Source organism: Anolis sagrei, chromosome X, assembly GCF_037176765.1.
Source record: "Anolis sagrei isolate rAnoSag1 chromosome X, rAnoSag1.mat, whole genome shotgun sequence".
NCBI lineage: Eukaryota > Metazoa > Chordata > Lepidosauria > Squamata > Dactyloidae > Anolis > Anolis sagrei.
The window spans coordinates 83669127-83692095 of NC_090034.1; the positions used below are offsets into that span (position 1 = coordinate 83669127).

General features: G+C 40.5%; 1 protein-coding gene across 4 annotated transcripts; it reads left to right on the top strand.

Moving 5' to 3' along the window:
- The first annotated feature begins 9315 nt into the window (after positions 1-9315).
- On the top strand, positions 9316-21918 carry RBBP4 (RB binding protein 4, chromatin remodeling factor). 4 transcript variants are annotated; one of them, XM_060784119.2, is made up of 12 exons: positions 9316-9543; positions 12365-12512; positions 12691-12836; positions 13859-14032; positions 14381-14505; positions 14604-14764; positions 15599-15725; positions 15902-15979; positions 17268-17344; positions 17439-17496; positions 20503-20613; positions 20840-21918. In XM_060784119.2, exons 1-12 carry the CDS (start codon positions 9528-9530, stop codon positions 20903-20905), a joined length of 1287 nt encoding a protein of 428 aa, XP_060640102.1. In that variant the 5' UTR covers positions 9316-9527; the 3' UTR covers positions 20906-21918. The 4 variants fall into 4 exon arrangements, with proteins under 4 accessions (XP_060640102.1, XP_060640103.1, XP_060640099.2 ...); XM_060784120.2 differs by having other exon boundaries at positions 9317-9543; positions 14381-14496; XM_060784116.2 differs by lacking the exon at positions 9316-9543 and adding an exon at positions 9673-9856.
- Positions 21919-22969: the final 1051 nt, after the last annotated feature.

The window sequence follows — 22969 nt, forward strand, 5'->3', positions numbered from 1 at the left end:
ATACTAGCCGTCCCCTGCCAAACATTGCTGTGGCCCAATCTGTGTATATGTATTTTGTGTATGTATATATGTGTGCATATATATGTGTTTGCGTGTATATATTTATTTATTTTATTTATTTATTTTATTTACATCACTTATATCCCACCCATATCAGCCCACAGGCGACTCAGGGCGGTCTACATATCAGCACAATTCGATGCCATCAATACAATACAAAAGCAAAAACAATTAAGTGCATTTAGACAAGATAACACCGCACCCCGAAACTCCGGATGATCTCCCCCAGTGGCTTCATGTAGATGTTAAACAACATGGGGGACAGTATAGAACCCTGCGGGACCCCACAATGTTGTGAGGTCGAGCAGTTGTCCCCCAGCAACACCTTCTGGGTACGATCCTCTAGGAGCCACTGCAAAACAGTGCCACCAAGGCCCATTCCCGCGAGGCGTCCCAGAAGGATACCGTGGTCGACGGTATCGAAGGCTGCTGAGAGGTCCAGCAGAACCAACAGGGACACACTCCCCCTGTCTAGCTCCCAGCGAAGATCATCCACTAAGGCGACCAAGGCTGTCTCGGTACCATGTCCCGGCCTAAAGCCGGACTGTGCCGGATCCCGATAATCCGTGTCTACCAAGAATACCTGGAGTTGTGAGGCCACCACACGTTCCAGGACTTTGCCCAAAAAGGGGAGATTGGAAACAGGCCGATAGTTGACGAATTGAGTGGGGTCCAGTATATGTAGTTTTGTGCATGTGTTGTAATGTATTTTTTTAAAATTTTGTGGCTTTTGAAGTCCCTTCCGGTGTGTTTTTCAGTGTTTTTATGAGTGATGGTCACTCCTTGGCCTGATAAGTGTATTGTGTCCAAATTTGGTGTCAATTCATCCATTGGTTTTTGAGTTATGTTAATCCCACAAACGAACATTACATTTTTATTTATATATAGTATACATATGCATACTTTTTCAATTAAATCCATGTACAAATATGTATATAGCTATAATATCTATATATCTCTATCTATCTATAGCTATAAAAGTGTGCATGTATTTAAATATATAAATGTGTGTGTGTGTGTGTGTGTGTGTATCTCTATATAAATAAAAATATAATGTTCATTTGTGGGATTAACATAACTCAAAAACCACTAGACAAATTGACACAAAATTTGGACACAAGACACCTACCAGGCCAACGAGTGACCTATCTATCTAGCTAGCTAGCTAGCTAGCTAGCTATAAAAGTGTGCATGTATTTAAATATATAAATGTGTGTGTGTGTGTGTGTGTATAAATGTAATGTTCATTTGTGGGATTAACATAACTCAAAAACCACTGGACAAATTGACACAAAATTTGGACACAAGACACCTACCAGACCAACAAGTGACCATCACTAATAAAAACACTGAAAAACACACCAGAAGGGACTTGAAAAAACCCTCACCCAAAAAAACATTCCAACGCATGTGCATAACCACATATATACACATATACACAAATATATATATACACACACACATATACACATACACACAGACTGGGGCACAGCAATGCGTGGCAGGGGATGACTAGTGTTCTGTCACATGCTGGGCCTGTAAAGAATTTCCTTTAGAACAGGACGTGCAACCTTTGCCCAGTGGGAAGCCAGGGGGCCCAAAGAGAAGTTCTCAGATGTTTTCCACCACAAATGATCTTTAGATGGCTTGTGAAGTATAACAAAGTCTTTTATTAATGAACAATCAAACAGAAACTTCTCTTGTCTTCAGAAAGTTAAACAAATGATTCCAGGCTTTTATGCAACTGGTCGCTTCCTAAACTTGCCCACGAAGAACAGGCAACTGTCTTCAATAACTTCTTCTTTACTTTAAAGGAAAGTCCCCTTTTTAACTTCTCCCAGGCTGACTGTAATCTAACCCTTACTGATGTGGGCTCCGCTACCGGGTCGAACTGCTTCTCGAACGCCGAGTGGACCTACCAGTAAAGGCTTAGATGTTCTCCAGCTGGAGTTCTTTGGTCTTTAGGGCTGTTTCCCTGGAAATCTTTGGAGACTCTTAAGACTGTTCTCCCCCAGAAAGTCTTAAGGGTTGAAGCTTTTGTACAGGGGAAGCTTGCACACGTCCTGTACATTAGCTTTCCTTGCTGAAACAAAAAATGGCTCCCTTCCCTTTCCAATTGCCCTGAGCAAGGGGCGGGACCAAAACATAACAATGATGGACAGGTGACTTGCTCTATGACTGCAACCAAAAGAAGCCACCTATCTGCAGAGTCCCTGAAACCCAGGACTGCAACCAAACATTTAATACAAAGCAAATAAAGTTGGAGCTCCTGGTACAGCTGTACCAGAACAGCTAGTCTATATAAATAAAAATGTAAATGTTCATTTGTGGGATGCGCATAACTCAAAAACCACTGGAGAAATTGACACAAACTTGGACTCAATACACCTATCAAGCCAACGAGTGACCATCATTCATAAAAACACTGAAAAACACAGCAGAAGAGATTTAAAAAGCCAAAAAATAATACATTACAATGCATGCACTAAACCACATATATGTATGTAAACACAAATATATACACACACATATACACACAAAGCACATATACACAGATTGGGCCACAGCTACATGTGGCAGGGGACGGCTAGTATATAGCCAGAAAAGTATATACATTTATATGATATAGTCATAAAAGTATATATTTATATTAATATATAGATCTACTAAAGTGTGTGTGTGTGTAATATATATATATATATAGCTAGAAATGTGTGTGTTTATATTTATATATATATATATGTGTGTGTGTGTGTGTGTGTGTATATATAGCAATAAAAGTATATATATTTATTATATATATAGCCATAAAAGTATACATATTTATATGTATATAGCTATAAAAGTGTGTGTATGTGTATGTGTGCATGTATATAGGTATAAATATATATATATTTATATAAAAGCATATGTATTTATATGAATACACACACACACACAAATATATATAGAGAGAGCTATTTTCTAGGCTACTGGCTTGAGTGCCTATTCATCCTTGTATGCAACTATGTATTAGGAATTGATTGAAAACAGTCTCTCTAGGAACCTCTAAGTCAGGCATGGGCAAACTTGGGCTATGCATAAATAGAGATAAATAGAAGGCATGTGCAAAAAAACTGGAAGAGTTGGAAATCGTAAAAAAAGCAGAAGTTTTGTAATTTGAAAGCCATCGTCGAAGCGTTTGCGTGGCCCACACCAAATATTTTAGAATCGAAACTTACCCCATACTTTTTCGTTTTAGTTCTGTAAATCCCGAAAGGTTCCCAAAGTCAATTTCATATTCAATGCAAGGCAAGGAAGCAAAGCCAATGGCTGACTTAGTGCCTTGCCATTCCTCTGTAAAATTAATGCACTCTCAGCATTAGCAGCGGGCAAAAGAAGGAGTAGCACATTTTGGGAACAGCACAGAGAAATGTAGTTTAGGAAGGGAGAAGCCCTATTCCACAGAATTCAAAAGGCCCTGCCCTAAACTACACTTCTCAGATGCACCAGCATAAGAAAGCACCAATCGGGATAGCGGAGAGAGGGCTATATCAGAAATATTAAAAATGAACTGGGCATTATTAATTACAAAAGTGCGAATCAAGCATTGAAAGAATTAGTAGGTTGAAGCCTGTTAGAGTCAGTGGGCCAAAGCTAGGGTTTTCCTGAGGAGTGTGAGGTAAACCTCTGTGTGAGAGAAGCCTGAAGTGAGAAACCTCCAGTGTGAAGGCTGCTGTGTGTAAAGCTACTATGTTATTTGTTTATTTGTGTTATGGAAACCTCATTTTTGTAAATAGTGCAACCATATAATTTTGCTATAAAGAAAAGCCTATGGAAGAGATAACATTGGTCTGTGTGTTTTTGTTCTTTTTATCACTTTGGCTACTGATGCAGGGTCACGCTGCTGATAGGTTACTCTGCTATACATTTATGAGGAGGGTCTTTCATTAATAAGACCACTCACCCAACAGTCAGTCCCTCCCAAAAAAAAAAACTTTGAAAATTCACCAAAAATCAATGAATAAGTTAAATGTTCTGAAATTTGGTGGGCTGACAGTGGTAAATGTGTTCTACCATTGTAGCAAGATACACCCAATCGCTTTAAAAATGCGGGAGATAGGAGCCACTGACATTTCCCCATAGTAATTATGCAAAAATGTAGTTTGGGAAGCCATATGCCTGCCCTAAACTACATTTCCCAGACTGCATCAGCATTAGAAAGCACCAATCAGGATAGTGGAGAGAGAGGTCCGTCCCTCCCTTACAGACGCCAGAATTTGCAGAGGAGGACTCTCTAATACATCTCTCTAATAAGTAAGCCAATCTGTGCTGGGCTGGAAAAAATGAACTAAATGGATGGCCCTGATAACTCATGTCCCTGAGTTATAAATGGCAGTTCATAATTAGTTCTGTCATAAAAACATGACAAAAGTGTATTACACTGTAAAATCTTTGTCTTTGCTCAAGGGCCATCGCCCTATAACACATTCTGCTTTGTTGCGTCTCCTCCAATTGAGTGAACTTTCTGCCACAAAAGCAGTTTCTGGAGTAGACCAACGACTTTCAAAGTAAGAACTACACAATCAAACAGAAAATAACACTTTGAAATTAGAAACAATTTTCCTTTATTATTTAAAAAACCATTGTTTATAAAAACTTTAAAAATCTGGCAAAATTTGAGGATAAATGAAATGTTCCGAAATTTGGGTTGCTGTAAGTTTGTTGGGCTGTATGGTCATGTTCCCATAGTAATTACACAAAAATTGTGATGCGCGGGACTTGATGAATGCAAGGCTGGGGTTAAAATTGCTGGAAGAAACATTAACAACCTTAGATATGCAGATGATACCACTTTGATGGTCGAAAGTGAGGAGGAGCTGAGGAGCCTTCTAACCAAGGTGAAAGAAGAAAGCGCAAAAGCTGAGTTGCAGTTAAACCTAAAAAAAAACCCAACATTCTGACAACCGGACTGATTGATAACTGGCAAATAGAGGGAGAAAACGTGGAGGCAGTGACAGATTTTGTATTTCTAGATGCAAAGATTACTGCAGACGTAGACTGCAGCCAGGAAATCAGAAGACGTTTCCATCTTGGGAGGAGAGCAATGCCCAATCTCAATAAAATAGTGAAGAGTAGAGACATCACACTGGCAATGAAGATCCGCATAGTTAAAGCAATGGTATTTCCCCATAGTAATGTATGGATGTGAGAGCTGGACCATAAGGAAGGCTGAGCGAAGGAAGATAGATGTTTTTGAACTGTGGTGTCGGAGGAAAATTCTGAGAGTGTCTTGGATGGCGAGAAGATTCAACCAGTCCATTTCTCAGGAAATAAAGCCCGACTGCTCATTGGAGGGAAGGATAGTAGAGGCAAAGAGGAAGTACTTTGGCCACATAATGAGAAGACAGGAAAGCTTAGAGAAGACAATGATGCTGGGGGAAATGGAAGGAAAAAGAGGGGCCGACCAGGGGCAGGATGGATGGATGGTATCCTTGAAGTGACTGGGTTGACTCTGAAGGAGCTGAGGGTGGTGATGGCCAACAGGGAGCTCTGGCATGGGCTGCTCCAGGAGGTCATGAAGAGTTGGAAGTGACTGGACGAATAAACAACAACATGGTCATGTTCCAGAAGCATTCTCTCCTGATGTTTCACCTGCATCGGAAAAAGGATCCTTTTTATTGCGGGATTATTACAAAGTGGCCAGGGGAATCTGAAAGGGAGAGAAAGAGTTTCTTGTTGTAGCTATTGCTGATGCCACTGTCTTGTAGATACTTGGAAAATTCATACTCCCAGGAACTGTGGAACTCCCTGCTGCGGTCAGAACACTTTGAAGGCAGGGGTTTTAATGTTCGATGGCACATCTATGGCAGACATTCTCTGCTGGAAACTAGGAAAATGGAGTTTATATATCTGTGGAATGTCCAGGGTGGGAGAAGAACCTTTTGTCTGTTTGAGGCAAGTGTGAATGTTGCAATTGGCCACCTTGATTAGCACTGAATGGCCTTGCAGCTTCAAAGCCTTGCTGACTGCTGCCTGGGGATCCTTTGTTGGGCGGTTTTAGCTGGACCTGCTTGATTGCCTAGTTTCCAACAGACCTCACAACTTCTGAGGATGCCTGCTATAGATGTGGGTAAAACGGCAGGAGAGAATGCTTCTGAAACATGGCCATACGGCCCAGAAAACTCACAGCAACTCAATTGGCCATCTCGATTAGCATTTAATGGCCTAGCAGTTCTAAAATGTGCCCCACCACTGTAACAAGCTTCACCCCAAAAGCTTTAAAAATGAGGGAGATAGGAGCCGTTGAAGTTTTCTCTAATATTAGTAACTATCTGTCCCCTGCCACGCATTGCTGTGGTCCAGTCTGTTGATCTGGAAAATAAAGTAATGAGAAAGTGTTGGTTTCTAATATATGTACTTTCTTTATGCTTGTGGGTAAACATTATTTCTTGCTGTTTCTTTGTCAGTGTTGATGTGGAGAGTGTCTGGTTTGCCCACCCTGGAACATGCAACATATCATAGTCCTTCTTTAAGGGTCCCTTTCAAATATAGGATACTATATCTGTGTGTGTGTGAATCATATCTATGTATCTATCTATCTATCTATCTATCTATCTATCTATCTATCTATATCTATTCCTGGATGGCTCTTTGCCAGGAAGACTTTGATTACGTTTCCTTGCCCTGATGAAGGGAGTTGGATTGGATGGCCTTAAGTATTTTCTGTTGGTCATGGGGCTTCTGTGTGGGAAGTTTGCCCCGATTCTGTCGCTTGTGGGGTTCAGAATGCTCTTTGATTGTAGGTGAACTGTGAATCCCAATGACTACAAATCCCAAATGTCAAGGTCTATTTCCCCCAAACCCCATCTGTGTTTATATTTGGGCATTTTGAGTGCTTGTGTTTTTTTCATCTTCGCCAGGCAAGGAAATTGGCATCCTACCTTTCGGTAGAAGCATTGGCAACGGTAATCCACGCAACAGTCACCACTAGGTTGGACTATTGCAACACCTTATATGCTGGCCTTCTGAAGTCAACGACCCAGAAGATTCGGATGGTCCAAAATGCGGCAGCCAGGCTGCTAGCGGGATCATCTATAAGATCCCATATTACACCGATTCTGCAACAACTGCATTGGCTACCAATAGAACATCGGATCTCTTACAAGATACTGATCCTGACATTTAGAGCTCAAAATGGCCAAGGACCTTTATATCTTAGGGACCGCCTCATTCCTTTTCCCCATCAGTGGTCACCTCGATCCACCCAGGAAAATCTCCTATACATACCGGGTCCTAGGGAGGCACATTTGGAAACTACAAGGCGTAGAGCTTTTCGATCAATGCTCCAATTCTGTGGAACTCATTGCCTCCATATATTAGAGCAATGTCGGAGTTGCGACCTTTTGCAAAGGCGCTCAAGACTTGGCTGTTTGGCTGTGCATTTAAGTTAACCGGATCAAATATTGCCATAGTCACTGCTGAATGTTTTTATGTTGAATGTTTTTATATTGAATGTTTTATATTGTGTATAGGCTATTTTAAATTGTAAGTCGCTCGGAGCACTTTGGTGGAGAGCGACTAATTAAGAAATAAAGTGATGATGATGATGATGAAGTTTGGTCCAGATCCATCATTGTTTGAGTCCACAGTGCTCTCTGGATGTAGGTGAACTACAACTCCAAAACCAAAGGACACTGCCCACCAAACCCTTCCATTTTTTCTCTGTTGGTCATGGGAGTTCTGTGTGGCAAGTTTGATTCAATTCCATCATTGATAAGAGTTCAGAATGCTCTTTGATTGTAGGTGAACTATAAATCCCAGCAACTACAACTCCCAAATGACAAAATCATAATTTTTTTTGAGTGATGGTCACTCCTTGTGTTGTGAGATGTTTTGTTGCCAAATTTGGTGTGATTTCATTAATTGGTTTTTTTTTCAAGATACTCATTATGCACAGAGCATTTATATATATATAGATTATGCGCAATTACTGTAAAGAAATAATTGTAACGAAATTACGTATCTACATATCCTTTAGAAAAACTTTAGAAGTGAAGCAATAGCGCCCGCCAGTTTTATAAGGACTTTTGAACTATTTTTACTGGAGTGCATATCTGTAATATTTGTAGACAAACAGGAAAAGAACTAGGTTCTTGTAGGTTTTTTCGGGCTATAGGGCCATGTTCTAGAGGCATTTCTCCTGACGTTTCGCCTGCATCTATGACAAATATCCTCAGAGGTAGTGAGGTCTGTTGGAAATAGGAAAATGGGTTTATATATCTGTGGAATGACTGGGGTGGGGCAAAGAGCTCTCTGCTGAAGCTAGGTGTGAATGTTTCAGCTGACCACTTTCATTAGCATTTGAAGGCCTGGCTGGGCCTGGGAAAATGTTCTGTTGAGAGGTGTTAAGATGTGCCTGGTTGTTTCCTCTCTGCTGTTTTGCTGTTGTAATTTTAGAGTTTTTTAATACTGGTAGCCAGATAACCAGATAAAATGGAGAAGCCTTTCTCCTTCCCTTGCAGCTCTCACAGTTAGGAAGTTCTTCTTAATGTTTAGATGGAATCTCCTTTCCTGTAATTTGAAGATATTGTTCCACGTCCTAGTTTCCAGGGCAGCAGAAAACAAGTTTGCTCCCTCCTCCCTATGACTGCCCTGCACATATTTATGCATGGCCCTCATCATGTCTCCTCTTAGTCTTCTCTTCTGCAAGCTAAACAGTGTCCAGCTGGGTTGTTGTAGGTTTTTTCGGGCTATATGGCCATGTTCTAGAGGCATTCTCTCCTGATGTGTCGCCTGCATCTATGGCAAGCATCCTCAGATGTAGTGAGATCTGTTGAAACTAGGAAAAAGGGTTTATATATCTGTGGAATGACCAGGGTGGGACAAAAAATAACTTGTCTGCTGGAGCTAGTTCAACTGACCACCTTGATTAGCATTTGATGGCCTGGCAGTGCCTGGGGCAATCTTTTGTTGAGAGGTGTTAAGATGTGCCTGTTTGTTTCCCCTCTGCTGTATTGCTGTTGTAATTTTTGAGTTTTTTTAATACTGGTAGCCAGATTTTGTTCATTTTCATGGTCTCCTCCTTTCTGTTGAAATTGTCCACATGCTTGTGGATTTCAATGGCTTCTCTGTGTAGTCTGCAGGCCAATGCCTCAAAATGGCGGCTTCCCCCAGCCTGAGGCCTCCACTAGGCGAGGGGCAAGAGTGCCACTGCGCCTGCGCGGGCATCCCACCGGCGGCCCCGCCCCCTCCCCCTCCTCCCACTGCGCACGCGCTCCTGATTCGCCGAGCGGCTCCAGACGGCGGCGCCGGCGGCGATTGGCCCGCGTTGGCGCGAACCCGTCCCCGCGCGCGCCGCGTCCCTTTTCCGGAGAAGGAACCGCGCGCCAAACTGAGGAAAAACAAAAAAGAGAAAAGAAGCCGCGACGCTGAGGGGAAGAAGCTAAGAAGCCGCGACGACGACGACGTCGAAGAGATTCGGCATCATGGCGGATAAAGAAGGTAACGAAGTGAAGGGGGGCGTTCCTGGGCCGGAAGCAGGCCTCACACGCCCACCCTTCCTCGTCTTCTTCCCGCCCTCGGCGGCCGGACCAATCACCGCGCGGTTTGGACCAAGCCCCGCCCCGTGTAATCGTGAGGCAGCCAATGGGACGCCTCCTGAGCTGGCTCCTCCCTTTCCTCTCCTTGGCCCCGCCTCTCAGGCTCCGTTTCTGCCGTTGGCGCTGCGCGGGGCCTGTTTCCCGAGCGAGAGCGGCTCTTTTCGTTGTCATGAGGCGCGGAGGCGGCGGCGGCGGCGGCCTCCAGGACGGATCAGGTGCCGCGGGGAAGGGACGGGGACCCAGAAGCCTTTCCTTCCCCGCAATCGCTATGTGGCTTCTTCTTCCTTGTCGGCGCGAAGGAAAGAGCAACCCAACATGGCGGGAAAGGGAAGAAGGCCTCACCTGGGCCTCTTTGGCGCTGCGGCGTGGAGCCACTTTGGGACCGCGTTCCCCGCCAAGGCACATGGCTATGGCATCCTGAGAGTTGTAGTTTCGCAGGGCCCTTTCTGCCCAAGAGGGCCAGTCTACAAGACCCCATAGCATAGTGCCAGGGTGTTGTTGGATGAATGCCGCTTAACGCTACTTTAACAACAATGGCTGACGACTATGGGATCGTAGGATTTGTAGAATGCGGTTTGACACCACTTTAACTGTCATGGCTCACGGCTATGACACCCTGGAAGTTGTAGTTTCTCAGGGCCCTCAGACCAAAAGAGCCAAACTACAACTCTCAAGACTCCATAGCATAGAGCCAGGGTGTTGTTGAATGAGTGCAGTTTGACACCACTTTAACCGCCATGGCTCACAGCTATGACATCCTGGGAGTTGTAGTTTTGCAGGGTCTTCTCTGCCCAAGAAGGCCAAACTACAACTCTCAAGACTCCATAGAATAGAGCCAAAGTGTTGTGGTTGAATTAATGCAGGTGGACATCATTTTAACCACCATGGCTCATGGCTATGGCATCCTAAGAGTTGTAGATTTGCAAGGCCTTGAGCCTTCTCTGCCCAAGAGGGCCAAACTACAACTCCCAAGACTCCATAGCATAGAGAGGGCATGGGATGTTGTTGTTGAATGAATGCAGTTTGACATCACTTTAACCTCCATGGCACATGACTATGGAATCCTGGGAGTTGGTAGTTTTGCAAGGCCCTCTTGAGCGTTCTCTATTAAAGTAAGTAGTATGTAAGTAAATTTTTATTTCTATTGCATACTGTCAAGTATAAGAACAAGCTCTTGGTGGGTAACTTTTCCATGCTCAATTTTTCTTGTCTCCTGGGCTGCATTTGCACTGTAGAATGAATGCATTCTGGCACCACTTTAAATTCCATGGATTGATGCTATGGAGTCATTGGAGTCATAGTTTTATAAGGATGTCAGCCTTCTCTGCCAAAGAATGCTGGGACCTCAACAAACAACAACTCCAACTACATTCGTTCTACAGTGTAGGTGCATCACCTGTCTGAAGTTTAAGGAGCTCTCCAAGAGCCTGAACCTTGGATACAATGGGAGGGAAAGGAAGTAAGGAGAATGAGCATCCATTTTTGCCCCTTCCAAGTGTCTTGGGAGAAATGACAGAGAAAGCAAGGCTCCCTGGGATTCTCTTCCCCCAGGAGAGGTTGGTTAGCAGGGTGTTCTAGCCTTCTCTTTCCAAGAGTCGTGGTGCCTCACAAATTCTCGGGATCCCATAGCCTTGAGCCATGGCAGTTAAAGTGTTGTCAAATTTCATTCATTCAATAACAACAGTACTATAACAAGATGGACTGGATGGCCCATGAGATCTCTTCCAACTCTAAGATTTGAAATGTTTTCTGTTCCTGGTTTGAAAGGAATATTTCCTGTTGAATTGAAAATAGTTGTGTTCCAGGAACGTCATTTTTGTTTCTGCCACAAGCTAAGTTAAATTGTGAATTGGATATCTATAAGATATCCATTGAAAAACTCTAGCAAAATGTCCTGGAGGATGTCCCTCCTGTAAAGACAACATTTTTGCCATTTAATAAACTTTCCCCATGTTTTCATGATAGAACCCATTAGAAATGACACTGATAACCCAGGAACAAAAGCGTTGTTACATAGAAGTACATCTCCACTATAGAATAGATGCAGCTTGCCTTGGCTCTATGCTATGGAGGCTTGGTAGTTGTAGTTTGGCCCTTATTGACATTGTTATTATTTGCTTTTCATGTGATTTGTTTTATTGTTGCATTTTTTGTTATCAATTATCTTATTTAACTTATTGTTGTATTTTTATGGCATTGAATGTTTGCCTTCTATGTTGTGAGCATCCGTCAGTCCTCTTGGAGAGATAGAGCGGGATAGAACTAGGTTTCTTTAGAATTTTAACAAAGTGGTTGTGGTGCTTTCCTGTTGATGACTGCTTTTCTATATCTTCTTATACAGCCTAACTTTCCCTCTTCTAATTACACTGTAAAACTGTGCAACCATTTATTTAATGAAAATAATTCCCAGTGAGTACTGTACCCACAGTGTAGTCCTAGCCACTTTAAATGCTGCTAAGTTTGGTAAATTAGTCTCAAATAAGTAGCCTTTATTTCTGCATGACCCAGCAGATCTGTTGCACTCCTTTGGTGCATTTCCTATTCCTTCTGAGAATGTGGAGATACCCATTACAACACAATGTGAACATGGGAAAGATCGTAAATGCTGAATTGTTTTTCTTCTATTTCAGGTTCAAGGTATTTTCTGTTAGGAAGCAATTTCGTGTTGGTTTTAGGCTTCTGTGTCGATATTAATTGTGTTCATGATTTTTTTATTTATCTAGCTGCCTTTGATGATGCAGTGGAGGAACGGGTGATTAATGAAGAATATAAAATATGGAAAAAGAACACACCATTTCTCTATGATCTTGTAATGACACATGCGCTGGAGTGGCCCAGCTTGACTGCTCAGTGGCTTCCTGATGTAACCAGGTAAGTCTCTCGTGAGTGATAGCTTTAAAGTAATTGCTACTGCGGTTGAATACAGTAGGACTTTATTTCTGAGCGTGGCACATTGTAATGTAAGGGATGCTCTCTTTGATATGAATGACCAAATCAGTGAGTGGAGTCCTCGCTAAAAAGAGATTATTTCTTTTTGATTGCATTGCAGACCTGAAGGCAAAGACTTCAGTATCCATCGACTTGTGCTTGGGACCCACACCTCTGATGAGCAAAACCACCTTGTGATTGCCAGCGTCCAGCTTCCGAATGATGATGCACAGTTTGATGCTTCGCATTATGATAGTGAGAAGGGAGGTAAGATAACTATACAGAGAATTTTCTCTCATTTTATCTGACAGTATTTTACTTTGCAGCTCAGTAAGCAATTCCACTCTAATTGTGGATTTTGAGACAGTGATGAGGTGGTTAGGACAAAAGTATTTTGCCAGCAGATTGGATGCCATTTTAAGAAATGTAATTTATAGTGTTTTTGAAAAATTGAGAAAGTAAATAATTGCTTTTCCAAATAGTTATTGTGGTCAGTTACTTTTTGGGTCTTGGAACTATAGTTGCAAAAATAGCTAGTTTCTGTGAAAGTGGTACAGAAATGTGACTGATATTCTGGTACGACAGTTCCCAGTTGTAGAACTCTTAGCATAGTACCTGACAATCGTTACGCATCTGGAGAAATTTGCCAAATCTAGTGATTTCACATCCCTTAAAGGTTATTTGGGAGATTATACTGCTCTGTTTTCTGAAGTTTAGCATTCATATGTCACTGAATAATTTGCAACTGCTTCCAGTAAAAGGAGAGAGGGGAGTCACCATGTAATAGTGTTAGTGTCCTCTGTTTGAACCACAGTACACCCATGATTTTCAATGTTTATATCCTCCCCCTTATATTTCATGTCCATAATGTCATATGACATAGATTTGTGACATTTTTAAAAGATTAAATTCCTTGTATATGTGAGCACAATTGATATTAAGTAAAGGAAAAGGTTTCCTCTAACATTAAGTCTAGTCAAATCCAACTCTGGGGGGTGGTTCTCATCTCCATTTCTAAGCTGAAGAGCCAGCATTGTCCGTAGACGCCTTCAAGGTCATGTGGCTGCATGGAGAGCCGTTACCTTGCCACAGAAGCGGTACCTATCTACTCACACTTGCATGTTTTTGAACTGCTAGGTTGGCAGAAGCTGGGGCTACCAGCGGGAGCTCGCCCTCTCCTCGGATTAGAACCACCAGCCTTTCGATCAGCAGCAGCTCAGCAGTTTAATCCATTGCATCACCAGGGGCCCTGGTGAAATTGATATTATCAATGTTTTATTTATCTTCAGAGTTTGGAGGCTTTGGATCTGTTAGCGGGAAAATTGAGATTGAAATAAAAATCAACCATGAAGGAGAAGTGAATAGAGCACGCTACATGCCTCAGAATCCTTGCATCATTGCAACAAAGACACCATCCAGCGATGTCCTGGTGTTCGACTATACCAAGCACCCATCTAAACCAGGTATCTGTCAAGACTGATTTTGCCTTATATCTTTTAGTTGTAGTTGACTCCTGAACAGGAATGTGGGAGCCAATTACACACAGAAATCACTGGGTCAGAGCTGCCATGAACAAGGAGTCCTCATAAGGGACAATTTTCCAGTAAGATTTCAAGGAAAGTGTAAGGTTGAATTAGGAAAACTGTTTATTAATTCATAGTTAAAAGCTTTTAAATTGGACAGTTGGGTTGTTCATGTCTAGTTTCAGGTTTGGAGCAAAACTTAGCTTCCTATGTTTCTTCTCAATGGGTCACCGCATGATCGCTGCATAATTACAGTGAGCCAAGATTCTGAAACCCTTTTCTTTACAGACCCTTCTGGTGAATGTAATCCAGATCTCCGTCTCCGTGGGCACCAGAAAGAAGGCTATGGTCTGTCTTGGAACCCAAACCTTAGCGGGCATTTGCTTAGCGCATCTGATGATCATGTTAGTATTGTATGTTAAGTTAGCCACGGCCCACATACATGTTATATTTGCCAGGTGAATTATGCCTTCTATCTGAGCGTATTTTCCTCTATCTTTTCTCCTTGAAGACTATCTGCTTGTGGGACATCAGTGCTGTTCCAAAGGAAGGGAAAGTGGTGGATGCCAAAACCATCTTCACAGGCCACACAGCTGTAGTTGAAGATGTTTCCTGGCATTTGCTCCATGAATCACTTTTTGGCTCTGTTGCTGATGATCAGAAACTCATGATGTAAGTAAAGCTATACCATTGTTGTGTTGGTTTGATGATGGTGGTGATGGTTGTTGTCGTTGTATTATTTTTAGAGAATGTTTATTTATTTATTTACTTCATTTGTATACCACTTTTCTCACCGGGGGGGGGGGGGGCTCAAAGCAGTTTCCAACATATTAACGGCAAAATGTAATGCCTCGCAAACATATGAAAACCAAACATAAAACAACAATAACATATAACTATCAATTAAATCATAAAGCATAACAATATTCTATATCAAAATAAATTACTTTGATTTTTTTGCTAATTTTACTTCACTGAGTGGAATATTTTTTAAAATGGAATTCTTGAAAAAATGAATTTTATTTGTGAATAGCAGTTACATGTATATACGTGTATCGGTATGAATACATATCAGCTATCAAGTAGCATTTTGCTTTCATGAAATAATGTTCATAGTGTATTTTAATAGGTATGCATATAGAAAAAAGCTATTGCATAATACAAATATATGAAAATTAAGCCTTCAAAATGGTATTGTATAGTTTAAAAATGTGTTTCTGTATTTAATTAATAATATTTACACAGATTAAAATAAGTACATACGAAAGATTGTCTGATACACTAAGGGAATTCATATGATATACATATACATTTTATAATATAATTTATATGAAATTCATATGATATTTTTACCCCGCTTTTCAGCCACAGAGGCACTCAGAGCAGCTCACAAAATGTTAATAAGCCCTCAGACTTACAATCTATGTATACTTAATGGTTTTCTTATTTTTTTGTAAAAAGGAGGGCCTCTTAATAGTTACAATTTTTGACATTCTTCCTTTTTAGCTGGGACACTCGGTCAAACAACACTTCCAAGCCAAGCCACTCTGTGGATGCTCACACTGCAGAAGTGAACTGTTTGTCTTTCAACCCTTATAGCGAGTTCATCCTGGCCACAGGATCAGCTGATAAGGTACCTGTTACAAAATTCTTATTAGTTATATTCATTGATGTGATGTTTCATAGGAATTTCTCCGTGGAATAGTATGTTATGCAATCTGTGTCGACACTTTGTGATCAATAGTGCGGCCTAGACTTAATATGATAAATGCCTTTATTTATTAACTCTGCTCTGATTTTCTTCCACAGACAGTTGCATTGTGGGATCTTAGAAACCTGAAATTGAAGCTACATTCCTTTGAGTCACACAAAGATGAAATATTTCAGGTAAACCTCCATAATTTTATATATATTGACTTTATATCCCATCTTTCTCCCAAGATGGCATTCAAGGTGCATGTCTTTTTCTTTGGTTTTCCCCCATAGGGGATGGTATTAAGACTCATTTTTGAAATAAAGTTAATCAGAATCGCTTTAGTGTCATTTTTACTTATATAAACCCTGGCTTGTGCTTGGGCATTTTTGTAAATGGCTCAGTAGCAGGTGTTGAAAAATATGTACAGCTAAGCTTCTGCTTTTTCTCCTTTCTCATGTGTTTTGAGTATCTTATGAGAAAAACAGTGATATTAGGTTATATTGTATATTAAATTGCTTAAAAATGACACTGGCAACTACAAAAGGCTTAATTAATTTATTTAAGACATTTCTATCCTGCACTTCTCACCCCGAAGGGGACTCAGAGCAGCTTACAAGTTATATGTACATGCAATATATTATATTATTAGCACAGCACAATATTAGTATTATATTACTATATTGTACTATACCACTGTGCTGCAATATTATTAGTAACAGATGTAATATATAATATAAATTATTATATTATATTATTAGTATTATATTGTATGGCAGTATTATGATCAATATTATATGTATGCACAATATATTATATTTTTAGCATAGCACAATATTAGTATCATATATTACTATATTGTACTATACCACTGTGCGGCAATATTATTAGTAATATTACATGTAATATATACAATTATATTGAATTATTATTAGTATATTGTATTACATTATAATATCAATATTATATGTATATACAATATATTATATTATTAGAATAGCACAATATTAGTATTATATAAAATAGGATTATGATAAGAAAAGTTGCTGACAATTTTCTGCATCTATTGTTTTTATAACGAATGCTAACATAATTTCCCCAAAATAATGGTAATAATTAATACATCTATTTATAAAACACATGTAATCAATAGCTATTTTTATTTTCAGCCAGTAGAAGTAATAGGTAAAATTACAGCTCTTACGAGATGTACCCAGGAAATGAATACCCATTATTTTGAAAGGAAAATTGAGTCAATATATATTTAAAATCCTCTGCTGTGTGTCCTTTGATTTTGCCTGTTAAATAGCAGATTTCAGGAGCACAAGACAAACTGGGAGGGCGAAGTAGGGTGGGTGACTGGCATTTGTGAAGACCTTTTTATTTAGAGAATGTATAAATTATAAAATTATATAAATTATTAAATATAGAAATGGATGTGAACGAATGCTTTAAAGTGTTTTATCATCCTAATTAATGCAGGTTCAGTGGTCTCCTCATAATGAGACTATTTTGGCCTCCAGTGGCACGGATCGCAGGCTGAATGTCTGGGATTTGAGGTGAGCGTTGTATCAGCAAACTGTTGTATTGATATTGTTTAGAAATCCATTTGATGTACTTCCTTCCATCAAATGTTGCTGTCTTTCATTTCAGCAAAATTGGAGAAGAGCAGTCTCCTGAAGATGCAGAGGATGGTCCACCTGAGCTCTTGGTGAGTAGGTTTATATTGGGCTTTGTTATGATTTGTGTATTGTTTCCTCATTTTCCTCCTGTTGCGAAAATCCAGGTGCTAATTGTAGTTCGTGGTTTGGTCTTGCTAATAAAGTGAAAGTGAGTCTGACATCTGTGAACGCAAATCATAATATGTTGTGTTGTCTCTTTCCCCTTTGTGGTGCAGGTATATTCTTTTCCTATCCTTTTTGCCTTCCCTGCTCCCACCTTAATGCCCTTAGTATATCCTCATGGCTGTGAATGATTAAACTTTGCTGTTGACAAAGAGATAGCGAAGTGAGGAGAGAGAAGTGTGAGGTTGGCCTGGTGTTTGGTCATTAAATCCTGTAAAACTTGACCATGATAAGGCTATCTACCTGTCTAGGCTCACATTTCCAAAACTTAGGCAAGCCTTCATAGCCCTTCGTTTTCAAAGTATGCCCACAGTGGTGATTAATGGTAGATACAAGGACACCCCTCTGGCTCTTCATTTAGGTGTTTGCGGAGCCCAAAAAATCGAGGATTTGTTTTCCTACCCTCTGTATTCTGAGCCAAGAACTAAAATCCTGGGGCCTATTCTTTATGTCCTTCAAACCAATACTGTGTGAGAAACGATTTTCTACATTTTGGTTGATACTAACTCTGTGGTTACTCACAAGGTGTCTCTTTTTGTCCTGGCAGCACAGAAAATCCGGGCAAGACTAATTTCTGATATTGCAGTTGACAGTGCTGGGGGATACTTTTAACTACTTAGTGGATGTTTATATCCAAGGTGTTCCCTACTTAAGTTTTAATAATGATGTATTTACTTGGTTTTACCTGGTTTTTATTATGTAGGTGCTAGTTACATCTAGGATAGACTACTGCAACACACTCTACGTGGGGTTGCCTTTGAAGACTGCTCGGAAGCTTCAAATAGTCCAACGAGAGGCAGCCAGGTTAATAACTGGGGCAGCATACAGGAAGCATACAACTCCCATGTTACGCCAGCTCCACTGGCTGCCAGTTTGCTACCGGGCACAATTCAAAGTGCTGACTTTGGCCTATAAAGCCCTAAATGACCCCAGCCCAAATTACCTGTCCGAACACATCTCCCCCTATGAACCATCACGGAGATTAAGATCCTCCAGGGAGGCCCTGCTTTCTGTCCCACCATTGTCACAGGCATGTTGGTGGGGACGAGAGACAGGGCCTTCTCGGTGATGGCTCCCCGGCTATAGAACTCCCTTCCTGGTGAGATCAGGTTGGCCCCCTCCCTCCTGTCCTTTAGAAGGATGGTAAAACCTTGGCTGTAGGACCAAGCTTTCGGGACAGGGCAATGAAGAGGCAGTGGGAAAGATGACAGGGCCAATTGGATTTGATGCGGATGGCTAGGACGGTTTTAAATGGTGTATTTTAATATTTTGATAAATGTTTTTTAATGTTTATGCATTGTATGTGAATTTGTGTCCTGGCATTGAATGTTTGCCGTGTATATGCTGTGCTCCGCCCTGAGTCCCCTTCAGGGTGAGAAGGGTGGAATATAAATGTTATAAATAAATAAATAAATAGTCCATACAGTATCTTACGTAATACTTTAAGAGTGTATCTCGCCATTGATATATTTTGCATTTTAATTGTATAGGATTTTAATGGTGTATTTTATATTGTACTTAAAAATCTGGTTTTCATGTACCAGTATTTATTTGCTTGCCATATGTAAAAAGGATAGATAGCGCACCCGGGAAAATGAAGACAGAAATTTTCAGGTGGGAAGGGGCTTTATTTTGTTATCCCACCGCTGCCACCAATTGTAAAGGAAGATAACTAACGAATAACAAACAAGTCAGTTAGGAGAATACAATAGTAGTGGTGGAGTGTGTGGCTGAATTCTTTATTATAATTAAAATATATTTGTGAGGCTTGAGAGATTTAGACTGATGTGAGGCTTGATATGAGAGAGAGGTTTGTACTTTTAAAATACTTTGTCTGTGAGGCAATTTAAAACGTGTAACCAAATACTATATACTAAATCCTATTCCAAAATATCTTCAGCCATCTTCTTTGAAGTAAATCTTCACCTCAGAAACTGGACACAAGTCTTTGTTATAAGAAATTGAACAAAGAAGTATTTATTTAAGGATTATAAGGCACACAAATGTTAGCTGGTTACACAGTAGTTTCTTCTCAGTTTTCCTTAGTATAGTTACAGCTAACTTTTATATCATGAACCTTTGAAACAGTTTCTATATAACTTCCAGGCTGGCTTATCTGTTATTCTTTTTCAGTCTTCTGACTGGATAAATATAATCTTGTAGTTTCTTCACCCAAGTGATAGGTTAAGTGTAAATTTGTCTCCCAAAGTACACTTTTACCCTCAGTTTCACTGGCTAACACTTAGGCACAGTTTTGCTCTTTATTTACTTCAGCTCTCCCATTGAAGACACAAAATATTACTGGGAATCCCTTTCCCCTAGCTCACAAGCTAGTTACTAATTCAACATGGTTCATTTAACAGTCTAATATTGAGACTGAAGCCTTAACCCCTTGGTCCTGCTCTAACACAGCAAGAACCAACCTTCCCTTTGGCTCCTCTGGCCAAAGACTGTTTTTAAAATATCCGTTCTCCTCCTGTTGGCAGTTAGCTCCGCTCCCTTTGGCTCCTGATCTCAGCTAAACTGGATACATTTCTACAGCAAATTGGTTGCTACGGCAATGCATCAACAGAGCAGCTGCAGCTTAAGCAGACCTGTGCTTACAATATACTAACCTCAATAAACGTATTCAAAACCCATATTATAATTTAAATTGGAAATTGTTTTAGCTCCAGTATGTGATTCTTTCTACGTTGTATTCTAGAATTATTTTTAAAGGTTATATTAATTTAGAATGCTGTCTCTACTGAAGGTTGTCAGGGTTTATGTTATCTGAACGAAAAGATTCAGAATAAGTTACTATCTTGCTCTAATAATGTGTATATGCCATTGGTATTGTGTACTTAAAACTGCCATCTTGTTTTCAATGTTAGTTTATTCACGGCGGCCACACTGCCAAGATCTCTGATTTCTCCTGGAATCCCAATGAGCCCTGGGTAATTTGTTCTGTATCAGAAGATAATATCATGCAGGTCTGGCAAATGGTAAGTATCTCATTGATTATTATTCTTGGGGAATTGGGAGTCTAAAACAGTGTGGTCCGCCAGGGTCTGAAACCGTGCTTGCAACAAGAAGTATTTGGATAGAATAACAACTCAGTACATTGTTGCTGGATGCTGTGCTTGTTAATATTATTTTTCAGTGTCCTTTTGATCAACTATTTTACCATCCAAGTAATACTCCTAAATCCCTGTTCCTTTCACTTTGTAGGCAGAGAACATTTATAACGATGAAGATCCCGAAGGCAATGTGGATCCAGAAGGCCAGGGGTCCTAGGTATTAGGCCCGGTTCCTGCCTTGTTTTTCCCTCCTCTGTTGTTTTTCTCCCTGCCTTGTTTTCTCTGCTTTCCCAAGATTGTCAATACTGCTGTTTTTGAAGACACACACTCACACACACACACACACTGTATGCAAACAATCCATTTGTAGATACTGCCCATCGATTTTGCTTCTAACACAGAATTTGAACTGTTGCCAGTTGAAAATTGATAAGCGGAACCATCATGGCACCAGTGGCTTCATAGTTGACCAGTTTTCCCCTTTATGGTATTTGGTGAATCGGATCTGCTGCCTCTCCGTTGAGATGTGATGTTTACTTTTTACATTTTTAATGCAAACAGTGCCCAAGTTGCAGTTCAAATGTTGGTAAGAGCTGAACGTTTTTTTCTCAGAGGGAATATTCCAGCGTGGAGAAGATTCTTTTATTTTATTAATATGTGATATTTTTGGTCCCTCTGATTAAGGTCGTGTGCAGGGCTCTTGCTCTCTCTAGTCTTGTAGTCCTGACATGCAGTTTGGGGGGGTGGTCAGCTGATCGTCTATTTGTGGCTGCGATTCCATTGGTCTAGATAATTTCTCCATAACCCGTTGAACCTTCCATCTTTTGTCGATGGGTAGATAAGAGAGTGTATATGGCTAGGATCCAGATATAATTGAGGTGCCTAAACCTGCACATAGCTTTCTTCTTGTGTGTTTCTTGATCTGTGTTATCCTATTACCTTTCGTTTCTGTGAATTACTTTTTTGCATTTAAACTTGGGGGACCACCAAGTTGTAAAAGGTGTGTTGTTTTCAACTGAATGATAGACCACAGATGGCATGACCAGCCCTAGGATCATCCTAAGCAGTTGGTGCACATATTAAGGAGTACTGTGTGCGGATAATGTACTCTTTTTCCTTTGTATCAATACATCTCCTGTGTAGGTGAACTATTGCACCAGCAGCCCATTTATCTTTTCATGGACCTGTGCAAGTGCTTCGGATAAAATAAATTTGGTTTTCTATGTAGAATGTGGTTGACTCTTTTTTTAAAAAACAAAACAAAAAACCTAAAAATATTTTTGGGTAATTGTAGGGAACTGTTTTAACTGTATGAGTTTCCATGGCAATGTTTCTCAACCTTCCTAATGCCGTAACCCCTAAATACAGTTCCTCATGTTGTCATGACTCCCAAACATAAAATTATTTTTGTTGCCACTTCATAACTGTAATTTTGCTAGTGTTATGAATTGTAATGTAACTATCTGATAAGCAGGATGTATTTTCATTCACTGGACCAAATTTGGCACAAATACCCAATATGCCCAAATTTGAATACTGGTGGTGTTGGGGGGATTGAGCATTCTGAATGCGACCAATGATGGAATTGAACCAAACTTGGCACACAGAATTCCCACGACCAAGAGAAAATACTGGAAGGGTTTGGTGGGCATTGATCTTGAGTTTGGGAGTTGTACTTCACCTACATCCAGAGAGCACTGTGGATTCGAACAATGATGGATCTGGACCAAACTTGGCACAAATACTCAATATGCCCACATCTGAACACTTGTGGAGTTCGGGGAAAAGAGTGTTCTGAACCCCACAAATGACAGAATTGGGCCAAACTTCCCACACAGAACCCCAATGACCAACAGAAAATACTCTGTTTTCTGATGGTCTTAGGCGACTCCTCTCACAGCCCTTTGCGACCCCCCTAGGGGTCCAGACCCCCAGGTTGGGAAATGCTACTGTATGGCAAGTAAGGCATGATATAAAAGTTAATAATAATTTAGTAAAAAGTACAGCTATGTGGCGGAGGACACTGGAATATGAAGGAACAGTCTTCAAATGTGCAGAAAGCCTTTGCCTGGGATGTATGTTTTGTCCTTTGTTTGATATTGAGAGGGAAGAAACCCCAAAAGCCATGCAGAAAGTGGCACATTAAAGTCAAGTGCCAATGTTCTCTTGAGATCTATATGAAGAGCTACATTTTGCAAGATTTACGTCAAGTTATGGTCTAAAGGAGCTATCTGCAAAGGGCCAGAAACACAAAATAGGAAGTTTTTTCATCATTTGTTTT